The following is a 22,784-nucleotide window of genomic DNA, read 5'->3' on the forward strand; positions in this document are numbered from 1 at the left end:
CACAGACAGGATTTTTACAACCATCCATCTTCACTGTTAAACCCAGCAGAAATCTTTAGTATGGTTCTGTGGCTCAGTTTGCAGCCCCAAGGGAACTTGTTCTTCAACTGTAGCTGGCAGGACAAATTTGCCTTTCAGGATTCCAGGCAGCAACTTTTTGTTTGTTTGTTTTTAGTTTATTCCTTTTTGATAGCAGCTGCTTTTGCTCTGTGGGAAAGAAACTGTCTCCTTGACATGCGAAAGTCCAGACTACACATCAATGTATGGAGAATGGAATGAAAGTGTAGTATCAGCAGTAATGTATTTGGCCCAACCCTCTATTTATATCCCCAATATTCATGCAAACCTTGCCCATCATTATACACTAGGGCACACTGCCTCCACGTGGCAGAATACGTGTTAGATATTCTTTTGTCTTGCATTTCATACAACCTTGGATGTGGCAATGAATTTTGGAAACTGAAGAAATAGAATCCATACATTATTTCTGCGAGAAAGGGCAATACGAGGATGTGGAACTTAATGCATCGTATTGATAACAATGTTCTTCACACAAATATTCACCAGGAATGCACAGTAAAGTACAAAGGCTATATATATATATATATGTATATATATATAAAGAATGCTTTCTCAAATGTTTATTACACGATGAAAGAAGGCTAATTGAAAAAAATTCACATCCTGCACTTGATCAAAGGGGACCAATTGCTCTTCGGGCCTAGTAGCTAAAAGCAAAACTGAAAGAGCAGTTTTGAATAATTACATAAAACTGTATCACATTCTTGTCTCAGTTCGTAACTGGTTTGATTCAAACTTGACTACAAGACCATCAAAGTTGCCTTAGCATTAGACCAGCTATGTGATTCGAGTAGCACTAACACTGTGTTACGGGTACAGGGCTTTTCCCATCACTAAATTAAAACACTTTGTGAAATTGGTATATTTTCTTCCACACCACGTTCATCCCCACCCCCAACCTCCACCTACTTTACCAACATTGTTAGATACAAGACCTAAAGAAGAAAGAAAACAATTATTGTTTTGCCCATTTGTGTTTACATTTCAGTCTCTGCCAGCTGGCCAGAAGTGCACTCCAGCTTACTCTCAACAAGGTCTTCATATATAATTTCCAGACTGGAGAGAAGTAAGTGACATGTTACGGCTGAAAGGGTTTTCTAAATCACCAGTGCCATATTTTTTAGGATTTCCCTGCTTTGGTTAGAATATATTACGATGCTCCTGTCAAATCTCAATCTTTCTGCACAAAATACACAGTGCAAGGGGGCGCTAAATTTATGGTGAGATTGATTTTTCTTTTTTTTTTTTTTTGCTTTTTTGAAAGACAGTGCAAGGTCTAGAGACGATACGAGAATCTCAAAATTAGGGTGTTGCAGGGTGCTACGCCAATTTCAGCTTACATTTCATTGTATAAACATTTTCCCATCTGTTTGGTATCCAGCAAACAATCCTATTAGAAATTTTCCAAATGTCTGTGAGTTTTTGTCTGTAAGTACTGTCCATTTCACCTTCTCGAAGTATAAATTAGTAGCTATACATCTGTTGCTGTTGCTCTGTTTGAACCTGTTGCTGTCCTGACTGCTGTGGCGTTGGCTGCGCCTGGGGCTGCAAGACATCAGTCTGAGGCACCGACCTCCACGTCAGAGGATGCTGTTCTGTTATCTGGTTCCCCAGAGGAGCAATGGAGTTCACCAAGGTGGTCAGGTTTATAAAGTGGGCCACAGACTGCGGGTTGGCGGCCTCCGGCTGCGGCTGGATCTGAATGTCATTCTGGCGGTTGTGCAGCATGGCGGAGCCACTGACGGTGTCGAACGTGACGGTGAGAATGGAGTTGTCCAGCTGCAGCTGGCGCTCGGGCGCAGCCAGGTGGCCCACTGCCACCGGCTGGAGGTTTGTGAACTGGGTGCCAGCTGCCGTCGTAATGGGGGTAACGGTGATGTTTGTCAGCCCGACGGAACTGGACGGGGCTGTGACACTGGGGTCGCCAAGGGTCACCACCACCTGAGGAAAAACAGAAAGGTAACCTGACCGTCAAATATCTGGCATGAAGAACAAAACAACTGAGTGCTGATGGACTCCTACATTGCTGCTGCCAGCAAAAGAAGTCATACAGATAGAGGGGAATATAGAAAGCTGGAATGGAACAACTTCCAAGTGTAGAAGTAAGGAGATAATGGGGGAGGGCATATGTAATCTTCAAAACCTTCAGCCAAATTAGCTGTCACACCTGTAGTCACAGCTTCAGCCAGTTAGCAGACTGGCAGACAAGGAGATGGTAACGCCAAAGGAAATAAAAATAGATATGAGGAATGGTCTGGCCTGATATTTTTTTTCTTTTTAATTCTTATTTATGTTTGTATTACTGCAGTTTATTAAAATACCCCTAAATGTTCTGATTGCTCTTCTGTGTTTGCTATTAGTAAAGTAGTTTATCCCCCTAAGCAATGCCAGCAGCCCATCACCCTTCTACTGGAGCTTTACCTGCTGAATACTCTGTACAGCTGAATTAGTCTCATCTCCAACATTTCCTGTGAATTGAGCTTCCTTCTCTGTGTATTCACTGAAGGCAGGGTCCTCAGGCACTTGAGCTTCCTCCTCCTCACCTGACTTTTGCTTCCGTTTCTGGCCACGTTTAGGAGCTTTCATATGCTGTTTCCCTTCTGGTAGTTCGCTCTGTTCCAAGGCTAATTCTGGCTGGAGTGATGAATTTCCAAACAAAACACTAAGCAAAATGACTTGATGAAGTTCCAAGTAAGACACTATCACCTGAAGTTGTTTTACTGTCGATCCTCAAGCAAAGGATCAAACTTTAGCAAAAACTTGTTTTCAGAGAATGAGAACTCATGCTCTAATTACCTCAATGTTATGAGCACATTATATAATGAAACAAATCAACAACTTGCATCTGCTTATGCTGCTATGTCTTATAACACAGCATGCCACAGATTAAGCTGGGGCTGGTTCTCTAAAAAACATATTCCTTGCCTACCAGCCCACAATTGGCTATGACACGTAACAAAAAATTGACATCCCCAATTCACCCTCCAGCAGGCCTGACACCTTGTTGCCATACGAATTCAGCAATTTACCTGAACAATCCCAATTGAGGAGGCATCAATGGTAGTAGTCTCTGGCAGCTGCTCTAAATCATCAATCCGCACTGAAAGAATCTGTGGACAAAGAGGTATCAGCCTGGTGAACAGCAGCAGAACAGACCACAGCCAAACAATACAGCACAGCCTTGATAAATCCTGTCACAAAGCAAAAATGGTGTAATCTAACATTTTGCACTTACCATTTAATATAATGCATTTACCCACAGCTTTTTTTTTTTTTTTTTTTTTTTAAAGTAGCCTTCATCATACGGCACAGAACCACAGACTGGTTTGGGTCAGAAGGGACCTTAAAGACCATCCAGTTCCACCCCCCTGCCATGAGCAGGGACACCTCCCCCCAGCCCAGGCTGCCCACAGCCCCATCCAGCCTGGCCTTGAGCACCTCCAGGGATAGGGCATCCACAGCTTCTCTGGGCAGCCTGTGCCAGCGCCTCTCCGCCCTCACAGAGAAGAATTTCATCCTTATATGTAATGTAAACCTACCCTCTTTTAGTTTAAATCCATTCCCCCTTTCCTGTCGTTATCTGACTGAACAAAGAGTTGCTCTCCAACTTTTTTATAAGCCCCCTTTAAGTACTGAGAGGCTGCATTGAGGTCTCCCCTTGAGCTTTCTCTTCTCCAGGCTGAACATCCCCAGTTCTCTCAGCCTTTCTTCATAGGAGAGGTGCTCCAGCCCCTTGATCACCTTTCTTCTCCCAGTCTGTGCTCCTGTCTGGGATTGCCCCGTCCCAGGTGCAGCACCCTGTACTTCGACTTGTTGAATCTCATTCAGTTCACGTGGGCCCACTTCTCAACCTTGTTCAGGACCCTTTAAATGGCATCCCTTCCTTCTGTTGTATCGACTGCACCACTCAGCTTGGTGTCATCTGCAAACTTGCTGAATTTGCACTCAATCCCACTGTCCGTGCCATTAATAAAGGTATTAAACAGCCCCGGTCCCAGGACGGACCCCTGAGGGACACCACTTGTCACCGGCCTCCAACTGGACATAGAGCCATTGACCACCACTTACATATTTATAAATATATTTATAAATATATTAACTGTGTCCTATTCCCTTATTTTCAGCAAAATCTATACTTCTCAGCTTATCAAAGAGCAGAAACAAATTGCCCTCTAGATTGCTGCATTTTTAAACCAAAGATCAATAAACAAAGCTTTTTGTTGACTGCCTACTTTTCATCATGATGACAGGGAAGGAATAGTTCAATCCAAAGCAATGCTGATGATAAACTGCTTGTAAAATAAAACCTCAAAGGGAGAGGAGAAGCCTTAGTCAACCTAAACAATAAATGCTGAGAAAAAATACAATATCTATTCATAAATTTAGAACAAAGTAAAAGCCCCATTACGGCCAGACAAAACATCCCTCTAATCCAAATTCTCTGCAGTCAACATTCACTTTTAGTACTAAGAATCATTCTACATCAGCAGCAGATACTGCCATCATCTCTATTCACCACTTCTTTCAGATCACTTCTAAATATGGAGAACACAATGGGGAAAAAAAGAATCGATTACGGTCACTAGTAGATGAAGACAAAACATGAAAAGAAATATGCATTTAAGCTGAGGGGAAAAAAAAAAAAGAAAAGGGATTTAAGTTATCAGAAGAACTTCATTTTTAGGGAGTGACAATCAGGTACGTTTACTACTGAAACATAACAAAACAGCCGATTTGGCTAAGTGCATGCTTAACAGATACTACCTGAGCTGATCTTAGTTTATCCTTAACCTTAAAGGTGGCACCAAAAGAGAACAGGAAAAAAAAAGGTATGCGGGTGGGGGTGATGGGAGAGGAATTCCCTTCAAGTCACTGAAGGTCATGAAGTTTTCTAAAGAAAAAGAAAAGTCACAAACCAAACCATTCCATAATCTACCTGCCAAACTAACTCACCTCTGGATGTTTACGCCTCATGTGTCGACTCATGGATGCTCTGGTGGAAACCTTTGTCCCACACAGCTGACAGCTCTGGGCTTCCACCTTATCATGAGTGAGCTGTATGTGCTTCTGGAGCATGTAATCAGTGACATACTTCTTATCACAGACTGAACACGTCCACTGTTTTCCTACTGGTGGCAAATGGAACGAAAAGCTGTTAGCAACAGCCCCCAAAGATGAGTATCATATGAGAACTAGGAGAAAAGTTAAGCTCTAGTCTTCTATTACTGTATTTTAGAGGATTTACCTGTATGAATTAGCTTATGAGTCTCCATCGTATTTCTCTCACTAAAAGTCTTCCCACAGAGCTCACACATAAAATCTTTGATTCCTGTAAGAGTACATTTAGCGTAAGAGCAATAATGATCTAAGGCATCTGAGACAATTCTGAATCTTGTATTAACAAAACACTCCACCCCACAGACAAACAAATAAAAGAAGTCCAGTTTCACCAGCTATTTTCATTAAGCCATGCAACCGTACCAGTCAGAAAATAAATCAGAAAATAACATTTTCATTTGTGAAATAGGAAACCAGAGACTAATTTAAAACAAAAGCAACACTACGTCTATCCTAGACTAAACCAACCACCCTTAAAAAATGGAAAGATGCAAGCAACCAAACACGTCTTAACTGTATAATAGGTGGTCTTGACTGACCAAAACCTCACTTTTCAAAAAGCACAACATGCATATTTCTTTTAATAATGTTAAATTCATTTAGCTGAATCAGTGCAGCTTTTGTACATCCTTAGGGACCTCACCTGTGTGTCTTTTGTAATGCTTCAGCATGTTGACTTTCTGTGCAAATTTCCGGTGACATTCCTTGCACTCGTATTCTTTAATCCCTTTGTGAAGCTTCATGTGGTGACGAAGCGCATGTTTTGTCTTCATTCCTATGAGGTAAAAAGACACAGCTAAAAGCACAGTATGATGATTTTCTCCATTCTCCCACCTTCAGAAGGGAACTCAGGATGACCTAACACATTTGTTAGCCAATAGCTCTAAGTTGATACCTGCTGTGTATCTGCTATTCAGTGTTTTTAATTGTTTAGGTAGCAGTGCACATTAACATTATTATTTTAGTTCCAGGCAAAAGCTCTGGAAAAACATCTGAAGAACCATGCGGAAGAAGCAAAACAGCAGGGAGAAGCAAAGATAAAACATCCTTAGGGATGTCAGACTTACTGCCTTCCGCTAATATGCCAGTTCAATTATGGTTCAAGTTATAGCTCAGGTAATTCAAAAGTTCAAAGCAACTTTGACTCTTAAAGCTCTTAAAAAGAGAAATTACTAATTCTTAAGTCTGAAAACAGTCTAGAATGAAAAATCAAACAGCAAACAAACAAACCAAAACAACTTTTATTCACTTTGGAACTGGAAATGCAGTGGAATTCACTCAGGCAAGCACACCTCAACCTAACAGAACAGAGGCAAATTTCATTGACATCAGAAGTGTCTTACAGGTCGTGGAGCCAGATAGTAAAATTAGGAGTGTTTAATATACGCGTAAGGCTCCTAATGAATACAGTTTCCAACACTCAAAAATAAAGAATTTACATTCTGAGTACCTTCCCAATATTCTAAGTCATTAGAATAATGGAAGTCATTTTAATTCAGATATTCACCTGCTATTCAGTATCACAGTTAATGGAAAACAAGGCATCAGACATACCTTTGCCACATTCTGCACACAAGTATTCTCGGATATTATCATGGACCCGCATGTGTTCTTTTAACATGTCTTTCCTAGCAAATGATTTGCCACATTGCTCACAAGCATGACTTTTTACACCTTAAAAATAAATTTAAAAGACAACATAAACAAAAAAAATGTTAATGAAAAATGTGCATCTCCTAAAACCTGATTAAACTGGTGAATTAGAAGGCAACAGTCCACCTGTGTTGACAGCCATATCTTTCATGCATATTGTAGCCCAAACTGAATTAGGAGACATTAGAGAGAGAAAAAAGCTGGCTTTTTGTGCGAGATCTACAAAAAGAAAGCCTGAGGTAGGAAAATACTGCATAGCATGAAATAATAATGAGCTGTTAAAAATGATTTTGCAATAGCAGTTTTCAGCCTGTGTAATGGTGAGAAGGTGACATGGAGAAGAATTTGAGGAAGAACGGAACACAGAATTAGGATTTTAGCAGATGAATCCTGCATTATATTAACTAAGATCTGGATTGTGTGCCTTGACCAAACATCTTCATTAACACTATCTGTTTTAGAAAACTGGTCTACCTTAAAAGCATAAATATATCATTTATCTTATTGTAACTTACAGTAAAAACCCGTAACTTATTTCTCCCTGAAAAAAAATAAGGCAGGCATTGGCAACAGAAATTTCTTTGTAATACTGAGAATGATAAAGAAACACAACATTTTTACCTGTATGTATAAGCTTATGTCTTTCCAGATTCCCTATACTGTTAAAAATCCTTCCACAGATTTCACATGGATGGATGTATCTGAAACCAGAGAGACCAAAACTGTCAAGCTTTTCCTGAGACAGAGATGGTTTTCAGGCATCTTTGCCAGTGTGTTTGGTAATACTAACTACTAGAAAAGTTCCTTGAAACATAAATGCATTTTAAAAATGAGCCTTAGAAACTCTAGGTTTGCTGAAGGCATTGCTATGCCCTCAAATTATGTATTTTTAAAACACTCTTATTAAAACCATAGATTTATTGTTTATAAAGCCCAAACTGGGTAACTGTTGACTAATCATTTTAAGTGAATTGGCAGTGATATATAATGCATTTTGAACTTTTGATCAACATTATAACACCCATTAGTTTCTGGTCTTTTAGTACAACCCAATTCTCTAAAATCGTCAGATGGCAGAGCCACTGTGACTTCAAGATAGCTCCTCGTATCAGTCCAATAAGTCGTCTTACTTCTGCACATTAGGATCAGGCAGGTTCTCCCGATGAATGACCATGTGTGCATGGTAAGTTGCCTTCAAAGCGAACCGTCGATTACAAATGCTACAGCCATAGCCTTTCTCCTTGTGCACATCCATTATATGCTTCAGGTACTCCTTCCCTCGGCCGAAAGTTAACTGTGGAATGAACCAATAGTGAATGAAAGGGGAAAAATGTCCTTAGGAACAGCAATGATTTCATACTGCGTTACTGGGATCTCAAGCCAGAGCTACTAGTCGGAAATACCGTGCGTATCACCAGGTGAAAATTCTGGGAAAGCTAGATTCAGGCCTGAACCTGTTTGGCCATTACAAGCACGCTGCTACAGGACATCGGTTAACTCACTTGGAAAACTAGCTTGAGATGGTATCTCTGGCTTCTTGCTGACAGAGGGCAGAAGTGCAGAAGAACAGAACAGTTCGCTCAGTTTTGGACAGAAGTCGTGCTTCTTACACTGCACAAGTAGAGGACCTGCAATTATCTGTGCACTGACGAGCAGACTTGAAAAGAGCCACATCTAACCTCCACTAGCTGTTGAACCAAGGACGTCAGAGATGGAGAGAAATGTCTTTTGGACTCTACAGATATAGTAAGCTCTCCCTTTGCAGAGCAAGAAGAGTTGATGTTTCCAGGCATTTGCAGAGCAGCAATTCCAGCTCAGGCCCTGGAAGCACTACAGCTATGACAGCCAGGTGCTTGACCTGGGCTAAGTGACCTTGCATATACACATATGCTCCCATATATCAGGGCGAAGTGCCATGACATGATCTTTTGCTCTGATTTTGGAATGACTCAGGGTATAACTGACAGTACTGCATAGCTTGGTGAAGATGTCCTTTGGGAAAAGGAAAAAATAAAGACAGATATCCTCAGAAGGCGTATTTCACTAACACTTATATATATGTGGAATCCCTTAAGAATGTGTAAATTTTCAGCCAAAAAGAGCCTCCCCATCTCATCACAGGTAACACTCATTTCCCACTGCCTTACATGGTTTCTTACTTCACAGACACTTAAAAAAAGTGCTGAAAACAAACAAACAAACAAAGCTTCCAGAAAGAGCTTTCTAATTTGAATGGCATAATTTCCCACATTTAGAAGCACACATTTTTGTGCAGTTTATGTACCCATTAAGCGCCAGACATTATAATTACCACATTGAAAGCAAGTGCATGATTAACTGCTGTGATACCACATCTTCTTATGCTTACTGACATAAGCTTAAAATAAGTTTGCATTTAAAAACGGTTTGCAGATAAGTATAGAAAAATGATGTATTAATATCTCTGAGTTTTTAAAATGAGACGAAGATAGCCTAAGCACTTTCATCACATTAAGAGTAGACTGTGACATAAAGTCTGATTTCCAGAGGCCAAGTCAGTGGCTTAACTACCAAGGTTCTCCTGTCCCACTGCCAGTTTGCCCAGTTTTGCTGTTGTCACTGATTCATTTTGCATCCCCCCCCACCTCAGCACTGCGTGCTCCCCCAGTTACTGTACAGAATCCAAATGGGGCTTAAGGATCCCATTCTTCCTCATTATTTCTTTACTAAATGGCAAAAGCCATGCAATAAGAGACTGAAAGAGTCTTCCTCTGTTCACTGACAAGTGAGTAAAGTCTGTGCCAGCAGAACCATCCTGTTAGTAACAGAATAGGCCAAGAATAAGCAGTCATGCTGAACATTAACAATGGTGGTAATCCTCCAGACTGGATACCGACTAGAGGACATCTGATCTTGTCAAAATTAATCAAATTGTGGTTGGTGTCATTCAGAAATGCCACAACAACTTTAATTTGCGTATAATTAAAAGATAGCATAAAATTTTAATATTCCTTTACTGTTTCTTCCTCCAGTTTTGCTTGCTTGCTGCCTTACACAGAGGGAAGTGTATATTTATGTATTTATCTTTTTAAGTATTTAGCATTTGCCTTACAGAACACCACCTGATGTCTTACGGAATAAGATCACTTCCTAGAATAGAGGTAACAAGCACTACAGAGAAGAGAAGACCTGTGAACTGGCCTCAGTGTTACTTAAAACTGAAAAATTTATAAATATCTCCACTCCTTCCCCCTCCTCCCGCCCATCAAATTAATTTGAATGTATTTAAAGCTACCTGGCACCTTTTGCAGCTATACTTGTGAGGCTCAGAATCTGCACTTTCATCAGAGTTGTCATCGTTTTCCTCTGATGAGATTCCAATTTTACCAATGAATTCTTCCCTCTGGTGATCGTCCATTAGTGCTATATCCTGTGTAGGGTAAGAAAGAATATTCTGTTTTAATAAACACCTATGTGAAAAGGTAACAGATTGACAGCTTTTTTTCTCTTTTTCTTTTTTGCCACCCTGACTGCTTCACATTAACTGCTGTAATATTATTTAAAATATCCTCCCACTTCACTCAGTTCAGGTAAACAAAGTCCCTCTGTTCATGATTAAACAAGGAACAACTGTTTATCTGAACAGATAGTACTCCATTTTTTGTATATGAAAGGAACTCGAATGTAAAAAGATACCCAACTGGTTCAGTATTACAACCAAATAAGCGTCTTTATAAGCATGAGTGATACAATTCCTTTCAATTTTGTGCTAACCCAGTTATGTCAAAACAATCAGTGTCTGATTAGGCACTAGTAGTAGTGGTGTTTTTATTTTATTTTTTTTTCTATTTTAACATGATTTGGGTCATTCTGATTAAACCAGGTTAGGAACTGAGTGCACAGCCAGTTATGCTGGCATATGCAAGAGAATCACAATCACCATGATTCAATTACTTTTCTGGTTTGTTTGCTGGAACAATGCATCTGTTAGCAGTCCTCCTCTTAAACGAGTTGTTATTCTCCCTGCCTTAAACTGAGCAACCTCTATGATTCACCCAAGGTCGAAGAAGTGCATTTGCATTATGTTCAGAACAGCGTTCTGCAGTGGTACCTGCAATAACTTTAAACATGATAGTCCACGTGCTCTGTAGCAGTCCACCTGTGGAACACAGCAGAGCCATGGGTAAAGCAGAACACGACACTTGCTAGGCTGCCGTAGAAACATCACTGCATAGGGTACACAATCACTCTTGTGTCGCCAGTATGAACACGTGGCTGTAGCAGTCTGAACATATTTACTGATGTGCTTATTAATGCTTGCTAAATAACAGGCCTTTCCTACTAAAATATTAACGCAATACCTTAAAATGGACGTGAATATGATCTCTCAGCACATCCACCCTGAAAAATTTACGCCCACAGATTTCACAGGTGTACTTCTTGTCTCCATGTGTTAAAAGGTGTTTGTTCATATTGCTTCTGCATGAAAATACCTAAGACAAAAGAAGAAGGATGGGCTTTTGTATCACATCCAGCAGGAGTACAATTCTTTATAAGTTATCCAACGGACTGCTCAGAACATATTTACTATCCCATATTATTCATTCTGGCCAGAAACATGTAGGAACTCAGCAGACTACCCCAGAAACTGTCGACACAGCAAAATACACATAAACAGTTTCAAAGAACTGACTGAAATTGCCTGCTTGTCAGAGGTGGGCTTCCAAAAAAGATGGAGCAGAATTACATAAGGTAACGTTGCCTCTATCTGTAAAAAGATACTTACAAAAATCTATCTTCATTGATGCTTCATGTATTGAAATAATCCAAAATAAGGGCCTACAGACCAAATTAACAGTTGCTTGAGCACATCTAGCACCACAAATCATTAAACATCTATTGAATCACTAGTTAAACCCACAATATTCGTACTGGTGACAACAGCGACTTCAGATCGTGACCACTAGCTCCCAAACACAACAGCAGCATGGTCACACAATGAGTTCACTTTGAATTCTAATAGAAAATGATTTCCAATGCACACAGTCAATTCTAGCTGTTCACATTCTGGCAGAAAAACTTTATGCTAAGTAGTGTATGCCAAGGGATCTCACTGACAGACACAGTGGCCAAGTAACACTCTATGTTTTCTTACATGTCCTGAAGAAATTCTAGTCTGAACTTAATTTTAGCTTTTATTTTTGCCATAAGAGCTCTCAGTGTCTCTAGACACAGTGTGCTTGGACATATAATGGAGCTGACGCAGCTGAAAGAGCAACAAACACCTTGGCTGGGCCCCAGGACTCGCTGCTAACTGACCGCATGCCTGTCTGAGCTGCGAGGTAATCTGATTTGGCAGATACCTTAGTAAACGTCATTTACCTAAAAGCTTTTGGCAGGCTAAGTGTCTATTCAGGTAGACAGTTACTGTGGTTTAATACATGGGTGGTAACTTGCTACGCCACGATAATTCATTCAGAAGCGCTGGGTTGAGGCACAGCATACCCTTGGAGTGTTCTTGGAGCTACAACACAGAGCTTCACGGGGCACACGCTGGCGAAGAAGCCTACCTTCCCACACACAGGGCATCCCGAAGGCTCCTTCTTGTAGCGAACCATGTTTTCCGTGCTGTGTTCAAAGTCTTCTCGTTTCACACGCCTCACCCCTTAACAGAACAGTCCCCATCAAAAAAACAAAACAAAAAAAATAAACCATGGTTTTCCACTCCAATCTGCATGCCCTCTCAGGTGAATACTGTAAAGAAGAGTGAAACACTGGGAAGAGCCTCAATGCAGACGTTAATTGCTAGCAAAAGGATAATTGCTTAGTTAAAACGGTGCCTTAAGAATATAGAAGCAGTCTGCCAAAGTGACGTATCCAAAGTGTTGGACATTACACCAACTCTGCTGTGTCTGAAAACAGACATTTACTGTCAACAGGAAAACAGGCAGATGCAGTAGGCCTTGGCATTTTGATCAGTTATCTGGCCTAGAAATTCTCCTCAAATATCTCTAAGGAGAGAGGGAACTTTCAGAGAAGGAACTTTCAGACCTTTCTCTGCTACTTTCAAGAGGGCTGCTGCTGTTCTGTGGAAGTTGAACATGAAATTTCTTGCCATTGCCACTCTAACCCTTGTCCTCTGCTCATGACACAGAGGGCTGAATCACGAGAGGCCAGTGACAATCAGCTATACCCAAAGCACCAAATCAGATAATCTGTTTTTTTTTTAATTTTTTGAATCACCTGTGGTCTTATCATCTCTACCACTAGTGGCATTTTAATATATACTTCAGCAATCTATCATTACCCTACTTTTTCCACTCTCTCTGAGTACCTATAAGGTCTTTAGATGCTTCAAAGTTCAAACAGACAAATCTTATATTACTTTCATACATTTCCCCAGATTTCAGAAGATTAACATCACACAGCATTCTATTTATATTATACTGGCCAGGTAGCAGACTTTAAAAATAAATATATACAGTAGTCACTTTCAATCCTACATTGCAAGTTAATTCTCTGCCCTCAAATTTTCAAGTTACCACACATTTAAAGAAAAAAAAAAAATAGAACTCAGATTTAAAAAAAAAATAAACTGTTAAAATCAGCTAGTCTAAGCTAATGCATAGCAACCCAAACAACTTTCATGTGATTGTTAGCAGCACTGACTCCAATCATATGAAGAAAAAAAATGGTGCAGCTCCTAGAAAGGTTTCACAGAATTAGGTAACTTTCCTCAAGGATTCATTACTATTATTTTTTATAAATATCACATATTGCTGAAGCTTGCTACTTTAGGTCAGGAAGCTGACTAAAAACGACACCTACCATAACAGTTCTGTTCATACGCAGTATACTTACCTTCCAGGTGTCGTCTTTGATGGTCTAGCATGACATCCTTCCTGTAGAACATCTTATTGCAGATTTCACAGGCAAACTTCTTATCTCCATGCTTTTTCTTGTGTTTGGAAAGATTGCTGTTTGTAGAAAAGAATCTGAAACACATCTCACACTGGAATGTCTTGTCATCTGTAAGAGAAACCATGCAGGTCTTTACAGAGGAAAGCAGGTTGTGCGTGTTTGTGGGACATGTAGTTCTTTTGTTAGACCTGAATTTTAACATAAAATACATCATTATATGGATTGAGAAGGGAAATGCAGAAGCATGTATTCTTCTTTTTCTTCAAAATTTGTCTTCCCATTAAAGGTATAATAAACATCAAACAACATATCACATTTAATTTTGCTACCTATGAAATAGGTAGTAAAAAAGTATGTGAAAGTATCACTGGAATGCACTGGAACATATTTTTTTCAAAAGCAATAGAAATATATTATGTTAATTTGAACACTGGCTCTAGCATCATAACTTCCTCAACCTGGCTATCTCCATTGTGGTCTAGCATACATTAAAATTATGTTTTGAGTTGACTGTGTAATACATGCCAGTACGGTATACTCCAGAACAAAGTATAAAATCTCAAAAAGCAAACCATTATACGATAATAGGCCTACGGGAAATTCACTTGATATTCAGCAGTTGAGACTTTTGTCAAAACATGACAGCCTGGTGCTGTAGGTGGAATTTGCCAATGCTAAAGTAATCACAATGAAGTAACAGCTTGGTTTGTTAAACAGTAGAGCAAAAACTGCTGCTCATTTTGCTAACAGTCAACTCAAGAGACAGAAAGTATGCTGCTGTCCTTGAATGAACACAAGAGTGAGGTCACTCAGCATTATTTTCCATTCTACATATGGCTGAGTTTTTTTTCCTCTGAAAGGAAATGAGAGAACCTACTTAGGATGGTGTGGAAGGGGCAATAGCCCAAGTGATTTTAAACCGAGAGTTATCATGGGTCTGTAAAAGTAATTGGGATGTCATTTTCTAAGCATAAGATCACTCAGTGCAACTAATATGAGTAACCACAAGGGATGGCTGTGGAAGAAAAGGACAAGTTCTAGTGATACCAAGAAAGAAGCATCTGTAGAGACTACTGCAAGTATAAACAAAGCATGAAAAAGCAGCATTGAATGGCCTGGGTTGAAAACGATCTTAAAGATCATCTAGTTTCAACTCCCCTGGTCTAGGCAGGGTTGCCAACCACTAGAGCAGGCTGCCCGGAACCACAAAACCACAAAAACTATAATCCCAGAGAACTACAAACTATTGATAGTACTGGCTCCTTTTCCAGTTCCCCTATCTCAGAGAGAAGAGGCTAAACTTAGTTTCAGGAAAGAAAGTTAAACAGATGGTGACAGGGTAGCTGTGAACATACGATTGAAATATTAGTTAGGCTTTTATATAGTTGAGCAGGAAATACTAAATGCAATACAAAAGTGGATGTGTTCCTCTACAGATTACTGTTTTCACTTTTTTTTTTTTTTTTTATCTTTTTTGTTTGTTTGTTCGTTTTTACTTTTTTTTTCAGGTTTTGTGAGAAAAGGGGGAAAGAAGGGGGCAGGTTGCTTGTGGTGATGAAAAAATCCAAATGCCTACTTCCCCTTTGCAGTTACTATACTGAGATAGATCTGTAGACACACCCACAAAACTGAGTAAAGATGAGAGGAAGCTGAACCATTAGCCATTCTCACCTGTCCTGCAGTTATGGAATTCCAACGCACTCTCTATCCGAAAGGCCTTTTCACATGTTGTACACTTGTATCTGTACTCACTGTCAACCTGAGGATTGCAAACAGTGTTTACGAGGGGAAAAAGCCAACTCACATCTGACAGAGAAATTCTGAATCTCAATTACTTTTTCTGCCTTTCCTAATTTTTCTTCCTTCAACAGGACGCTTAAATACACAGATACAAAATTCTAATGCTAGATTATCATGCCATGTTTCTACATATGACCTCTATACAAAACAAAAAGAACAGACAATGCATCTGTGTGCTTGTAACAGTCTTCCCAATAACCTCCCAGTCCGATGTGGAGACAGAATGTTTGAAAAGCGAGATGTAATCTGACTCATCCTCTAGCTCCGAAGCAGATGCCAGGAGTCTGAGAGCTTAGGACCTTGATGCCCAGCAAGAACAGAAATATTCACTGATAAGGCTCTACCACAGGTGTGTTAAGTATTTATATGTCAGCAGCACTGAAAGGCCCTCATAGCAGGCACAGCACTGCTACTATAAGCACCACACATTTACACATCTGATCACAGCCCTTACTGACACAGCCTTCACCCAGAGTTCACCCACTAAATGATGCTACAGGTGGTGATAGATAAACCAGGACAGGCAAACAAGACTAGAATAGTCCTTTTTAGTACAATAAACTGAATTCAGATCTCACTTCTAGGTCATGCAGGTCCAGCTATCTCCAGTTTCTCTTGCTGTAACAGATGCCTGAAAACAATTTTCTACAGAAAATTCAGACATGAAAAGAGACTTCCATGCTCCAAAGCGTGTCCACTTTCCAAACTAATCCGTTGTTGTAACAGAAAATATTACCTCTCCCTCAGTCTTGTCTCACTTATAAGAAATTCACAGGTATCTACTCAAATGTAATTGACCCAAACTCCCCCGCTAGCACCTGGATGCATTTTCACCTAACCTCAGAAGAAGCCCGCTAGTCATTTCCACTCACTTCGTTCCTGCTGTGCTTGTAGGAAACATGCTGCTTCAAGCTCTCTTTACGGCTGAACAGCTTTGCGCATTCCTCACATTTAAATAGTTTGTCACCTGAGGGGATCAATCAAGATTAAAAAAAAAAAAAAAAAAAGAAAAGTCAGAGACTGATAATAATCAACTCTAGGCAAGACAGGGGAAACCAAAGGACAAGCAACTGCAAATAAACAGGCTAGTGATGAGAAGTTTAAGTAATTCAGGAGACGCAGATAATGGATTTTGACCTTCTCCATTTTAGTGCAGTTTACCTACTGACAAGAATTACGTTTGGTTCCCCCCACCCTTTTGAAATTGTTATTTTTCACAGAATCCTTAGAAGCAGGTCATGCACCCCCTGGAACTGCAGATCACAGGTCAAAAAGCACTCAGCTGGTATTTACACATCAATGTTGACCATGAGCCTGTGAAGATGGGGGACTGTGTGTATGTAAAGCGATGAACAGTTTTGGAACAGTTGTGGAAAAGCCATCACATCCTTGCCGTTGCTTATAATATGTACCTACATTCAGATTCTAAATACTCAAATTTCAACTCCCAACTTTATCTTCTCATGCTTTGGACTGAAAAAATTAAAGAGGTCATTAGAGAAAGTTTTTTTTTTTTTTAAAAAGCAACTCTATTAAGATTATGCACAGCAATATTAAGAATAGTTTAAATGCTTTACTCAAAGGTGGAACCAACGAGAGACAGAAGCAGTATGCAAGCGAGACAGAAAGCAAACCCACCATGAGAACGGATGTGCCTGCTGAGGTTGCTGCTGTTCTGGAAGATCTTACTGCAGATACTGCATTGATAGACACGTTTGTGCTCCCCGAGTTGTTTTATCAGCTTCCGCCGTATACCATGTCTACTGGAGAGAATTAAACTTCTTTTGAGGGACATGGTGTTTTGGTGATGAGCAAACCTACTGGATCAGAGAAAGAAAGGCAGGGACTGAAAGGTATCCCACAGGTTGCAAGGAAGTCCCAAGAGCTGGCAAAAGCTAGAAGAGTGTTACGCTCAGCTTCTGGCAGGAGAGGGAGTGCTGGAGCTTCATCCTTGAGAAGATGACCTCCCGGCCACCCACTGGTAGCAGCAGATGTCAGAAAGCAGCTCGCTCCAAATTAACTTCACCCAGGACAAAAAAGAAAAAAAGCAGCAGCCACCAGCCCCAGAGATCGTCTTTTAAGGCCTCTCAGAGCAGCATAAAGGATCTGTTCTGCTTACTCTCTAAAAACTTTAGCAGTACTTCGGCTTAGAAACCTGTTTTCATGCAAAAAGCGTGTATGACAAGAAGGCAGCAGGGCACCAAGAAGCGGTCCTGTTCTATTTCCCAGCACAGCCACCCGCTGGAATGCATTTTGATGGTTCTCCGTCTGCTCAGGACTTTAGCATATAGCATTACTAGCTAATTTTGAAACACCAATTAATTTATTATACCAAAAAAAAATGAAAGAAAAAGAAAAAAAATCATTCAAAAAGACAGTTTTATCAAGCCGGAAAAACACAGAAGATTTTAAATCAGTCAATGATATTTAGCAGTCTCCCTGAGGTTCTGGTATACATAAATTTTCCCTTCTTACTGCTCCAAGTCTGAAGTATCATGAACATGAATCAGTATGAAGTCATTTATGAGTTAAGATACAAACCAGACTGAATAATAATGTGTTGTTGTTTTTTTTAAAGCCAAAAACTTTTTGCCTGCTTTATCACCAACATTCAACAAGAGTAATATTTCACTGTGCAACTGGAAGAGGCTTTGGTATCACACTGAATGAAACCATTAACATGTCAGAAAATTAAATTCCCGTGGTTTATATTTCAACCTTCTAGTGCAAATCTCTCACCAACTGTGCATCATCCTACAGTGCTCGATCCAGCTTTGTGGCTCTTCTAGTGGCAGCAGCATGCAGTTTTACACTAATGAAAAACAGCATCTGTGGGTTCAGTGTTTGAGCAGAGCTGTTACATGCTACTCTGACTTGATTAAGCCCGAGAGGAAATTCTGCATCCCAGAACACTTACTTTGTGACTGAACTGATGCTGTTTGTGGTGCTAGGCATCTTTCCTAAAACCAATTCCATAATCCTCTCTTCTGTAGCTGAAGGCAGGGCTACCTCATCTGGCGGGACTTCAGTTGCAGTGCTAGCTACCCGTTCCGCTGCAAACACATCATAAAAATAGAGTGTTAACGTGGAGAGCTTGAAAGAAAACCTTAATTGCAGGAACTTGCTTTTGTAATGACACGTGGCACTGAACTAGGATCCTTGACAAGTAACTGATTGCAAATGAGTAGGTAGAACTTTGAAGACAGAGAAAGGGGCTACTGAATCACAAGTAAGCTGGAGCTAACATCGCTTACGAAGGTGTAATTTCTTACCTTTCCAGCCTACTAGTACAGGTGACCATGCCTTGCAAATTCCTACTAGAACTTCTCTTAAAGGGAAGTAAGACCCTGAAAAAAGCCCCTTCTAGGAATACAATGTAAGGCTGAGAGAGGAAGCTCTCTCTTCTTGAGAGGGAGGATGCTTTCTCTCCTGTTTCTTCTCGCAGGATGCTACACAGTTGTCTCTGGGCCCCTCTATTCCTAAAACTGTTGCAGGAGAATGCAGGTCATCTAAGCACAGATGTTGCAACCTTTACTGTAGACATGGACCTTGCAGATAACTAACACAGGTTTGTAAATCATCTGTTTTAGTGATCCGCCTGAAAACCTCCACCCTGACTGTGCTTTACTTTGTAGGCCTTTCTGAAAACTAAAGACATATGAGGGGAACACATACTTAGCATTGTCTTACCTGCCGAATCCTTCTCTTCAACAACGACGAGGGGCGTTTCTGCTTTTGCTGTTTTGGGCTTTCTTCCCCGTCTGGCCTTCCTCCTGGAGTCTGTACTGGCACCAGCTGCATCACAAACCACTGGCGGATCCGCAGGGGGAGTCTCTGTTGCTTTCTCTGTAACAGCCTCATTTTGGCTGGCTTGGGGAGCACCTTTAGCTTGCTCCAGGTGACTCAGCAAGTGCTCTGGATGGATGGAAAGAACAAGAGAATAAAGAGGAAAGAAACTGCCATGGAATTCCCCAAGGGATAAATCTAGCTGAAACCTATCAATCAGGTCAACCTCATTTAACGGACTCCAAATTATTTCAGAAGCAGTCAGTCACAATACCATCCTAACTAAAAGCATAAAGTCTATTAAACATGCAAACAATTACTAACATGGACTGCAATTTTTAATAGATATAACGGGAAATAGGCTGTGCCCCTGACAGTGTGTATATTTTTCCAAATATCCAAGTTATTTAGCAGCCAAAGTCCCCTTTTCAAAAATGATTTGTCAAACGGTCGGAGCTCTTAAATATTTTAAGATCTTTAGAAGACTGAATAAAACAGCTGGAAATGAAATGCAGAGAAAAGGAACCCACCTATTTCATTACCTTTACTGCATCTGTGCTATAAATACCAGACAGATAGCATCATTAAGTATAAGCTGACGTGTCTGATGTTATAGATCATTCATGCAGTTTTCTGCCCTTGATGCTCCTAACGCTCACGTCATCTTCTAGACAGTAATTTTATTTCTTCTAGATTCAATATCACAACTGTATGCCTAGAGATTTTCTGCTGCCACATCAATAACATCATTGTTTTACCTTTCGCAAACAATTTTTACACAAATATATAAAACCTATTTTTACATGAGTATATAAAACCTGCATCATGGATGAGGACATGGCTTTGCAGCCTTGTGCTCTGGGAGAACTGAACTCTCCTAACGCTCCTCAGTACTCTGGCATCAATTTCTAACACTCCTTACCTGTCAGCAGCTGAGGCTCTTGGAAAGCAGAAGAACAGACTTTACACGTCCACTGGCTGGACTCTGCTTCTGCAGCTCCGCTGCTTTCTGAAGCATTCACTAAATCACAAGAAGAAATAACTTAAAGGTTTGAAAATGGGAAAAAGAAGCAGTAAATCCCTGTAGCCTTGTTCCTCTTGCGGTGACTCCCTGCATACCACAAACTATGATTTAAGCAATAAGTGGCCCACAGAGGCAACTGCTTAATTTTGAGCTTCCCAGCTATACTCCAACCAGCAGACCAAACAAAACAAGTAGTCACATGCCTGTAACACGTGCAATTCACAAGAAAACTTAAGTATGATTTATTCTCTGGGACCACTTTGGGATCTTCCAGACATGAGTACTTTAAAAGTCAAAACAGATGAGAACACTGAATAGAATCCAAATGGCTGCAGGGGAGAACATTGGCGCTCTTGTAAAGTCCCAAGGGTCCCTTTATCACTTTCTAAAGAACAGTGATGATCAAAGACAAGATGCAAATCAATTTTTAGCAGTGGAGATACCAGTACTCTTCTGGGTCAGTTGAGGACAGAAGTAGAAAAATCCTCCTTGCTCTCTCCAAAGAGCATCACAGAGTAAGAGCATTTGGATTAACAGATGTAAGGGTGAGAACAATAAAAACCTGGTTTTGAGTGGTTTCATGAACTGGGTGTTCTATCAGACTACCAGATCAGTATTTTAACTATCAGCCAACAAACACGCATAAAGATATTAGGGGGAAAATGGATCTGGAATTGGGAAAAAAAAAAAAAAAGGTTCACAGTCCCTGAACTTTCACTCTTCGGATGATCTGTCTGAAATTGCCAAGTACCTGGTAAATCTGGACTGGTTCACAGGATTTTTGACACACAAAGCTGAATATTCCACAGTACACAAGAATCCCCCGGAAAGTAGGATGAGGCTGTAATTAGATTGAGTGAATGCCAGTGCAAGAAATTCAGACTGTACCTCAGTTTCTGCCACAGATTTCCTGCGTGACAGTAAGCAAGTCAGTTAATCTCTCTCTGCCTAAGGACCCCATCTGTAATGGGATGATAAAAATACTTCCTCCTTCTCACTCTTGGCTCTTAAACAAAAATAAAAGACTCTCTGATAGTTCCCTGCTACAAACATGTTCAACATTCTGCACTACATGCGTCAGACCTCATCCACACTGTAATAAATATATAAAAAATGATGATTCAAAAACAGAACTTCTTTCTTCACAGGCTACAAAAAGAACTTCTTATCTTGAGAGCTTTGTCCAGGAGGCCAAGGACAACACACCTGAACCCCCAAATTCTGCATAACTTAGAAGTCAAATCGGTAAACAACATGTAAGCTAAGCTATTGGATCCGTATCATGATGTTGCTGGCCAGTAAAACTGAAAAGCCACCATCTGCAAAACTGAAATCTGTCTTGGAAACGATCTCTGCTTTTGAACTTCCCTTGCTCCTTTTATCTACCTCAAACCTAGAGACCCTAGGTACTAGGTGCACTGGTTTGCCAGGGAGAGTCACGTCCCACTTCTTCAGGCTTCCAGGTTAAGCTGTCAGTTGCCAGAAGCTTTGCAGGACTTGGGGTCAGCAGTCAGAATCAAAACAGGCATATTTTGTTTTGTAAGCACCAAAACACTACAACAGCGGGGACGCTTTAAGGCTCCTGAAATGTAACAGTACACATTTTGTTTCTGTTGAAGTTGGCCTTTCAGACAGTAGCATAAAGGATGTAGGAAGGGCTGTTTAAATTCTTCACTGTTTTTTTCCAGGAAAAATCAGTTATGCTGAACTGAAAGGCAACTGCTCAGCCAGCTTCATGTTTCAGCTGTGGCAGCATCCAGGTAAAATGTATGGACCTCTTCTGATGAAGTTCACATCTGCAACAATCTCCTCCTCTCCTCCTGACTACTTTTAATACTAGTAACTTAGCAAACCAACCTTCTCAAAGAAGAGACCCAGAATACTTTATTTTCATCCTGATCTGCAAACTATGTACTCTGAGTTTACTTCAAGGCAAGACAAGGCAATCTGTGTTAGACGGCTTCTTAATTTCATTGCTCTCTTATCAGAGATTACAGAGGAATTGCTTCATGATCAATCTTGGGGACTAAGCTTCTGTGACTCCGTTAGTTGTTTCCTAACCTTGTGTTCTTTGCCAATAGTACCTGTATTGCTCATAAATTTACATAAATCTGAGTTCCTGTCAGCAAATACAGTCTGAATTCTTCTAGACTTCTGGTATCACCGTAATTTAGGGATGGGCAGCATTTTTGTTGTTTCCAAACAGCACTGTTCTTACACTCACAATCTCATGTTTTCTTCTAGCACCTGGCCATTTGAACTATTACAGTTTGCAAAGAAAGTCTGCAGATTTTCTTTAGAACGTCCCCCGCCAAACCTTAACCACCTGCAAATTCAGAAGCAGTTAGGGCTTTCATGAAAATCATCTGTCTGGAGGTCTTTTTGTCCCTTCTGGCCTTTTTTGAACCTGCCTATGTGTTTT

General features: G+C 40.4%; 1 protein-coding gene across 7 annotated transcripts in view; it reads right to left on the bottom strand.

Moving 5' to 3' along the window:
* Positions 1-626: 626 nt before the first annotated feature.
* The window catches only part of PRDM15 (PR/SET domain 15), a 33,998-nt gene continuing 11,840 nt past the window's right edge, over positions 627-22,784 (bottom strand). For 5 of the 7 annotated variants that reach the window (XM_032195332.1, XM_032195340.1, XM_032195364.1 and 2 more), the window contains 19 exons: positions 20,261-20,359; positions 19,243-19,467; positions 18,470-18,605; positions 17,191-17,372; positions 16,425-16,519; positions 15,424-15,511; positions 13,693-13,860; positions 12,402-12,496; positions 11,193-11,324; positions 10,127-10,261; positions 7,983-8,146; positions 7,474-7,553; positions 6,754-6,873; positions 5,843-5,974; positions 5,327-5,410; positions 5,035-5,210; positions 3,111-3,191; positions 2,503-2,715; positions 627-2,022 (listed from right to left, as the gene is read on the bottom strand). In XM_032195332.1, the coding sequence (XP_032051223.1) occupies positions 1,546-2,022; positions 2,503-2,715; positions 3,111-3,191; positions 5,035-5,210; positions 5,327-5,410; positions 5,843-5,974; positions 6,754-6,873; positions 7,474-7,553; positions 7,983-8,146; positions 10,127-10,261; positions 11,193-11,324; positions 12,402-12,496; positions 13,693-13,860; positions 15,424-15,511; positions 16,425-16,519; positions 17,191-17,372; positions 18,470-18,605; positions 19,243-19,467; positions 20,261-20,359 (2,882 nt within the window). In that variant the 3' untranslated portion in view covers positions 627-1,545. The remainder of the gene's footprint in view (positions 2,023-2,502; positions 2,716-3,110; positions 3,192-5,034; positions 5,211-5,326; positions 5,411-5,842; positions 5,975-6,753; positions 6,874-7,473; positions 7,554-7,982; positions 8,147-10,126; positions 10,262-11,192; positions 11,325-12,401; positions 12,497-13,692; positions 13,861-15,423; positions 15,512-16,424; positions 16,520-17,190; positions 17,373-18,469; positions 18,606-19,242; positions 19,468-20,260; positions 20,360-22,784) is intronic. The other 2 variants (XM_032195348.1, XM_032195356.1) reach the window with 2 other exon arrangements.

This window comes from Aythya fuligula, chromosome 1 (genome assembly GCF_009819795.1).
Source record: "Aythya fuligula isolate bAytFul2 chromosome 1, bAytFul2.pri, whole genome shotgun sequence".
Classification (NCBI taxonomy): Eukaryota; Metazoa; Chordata; class Aves; order Anseriformes; family Anatidae; genus Aythya; species Aythya fuligula.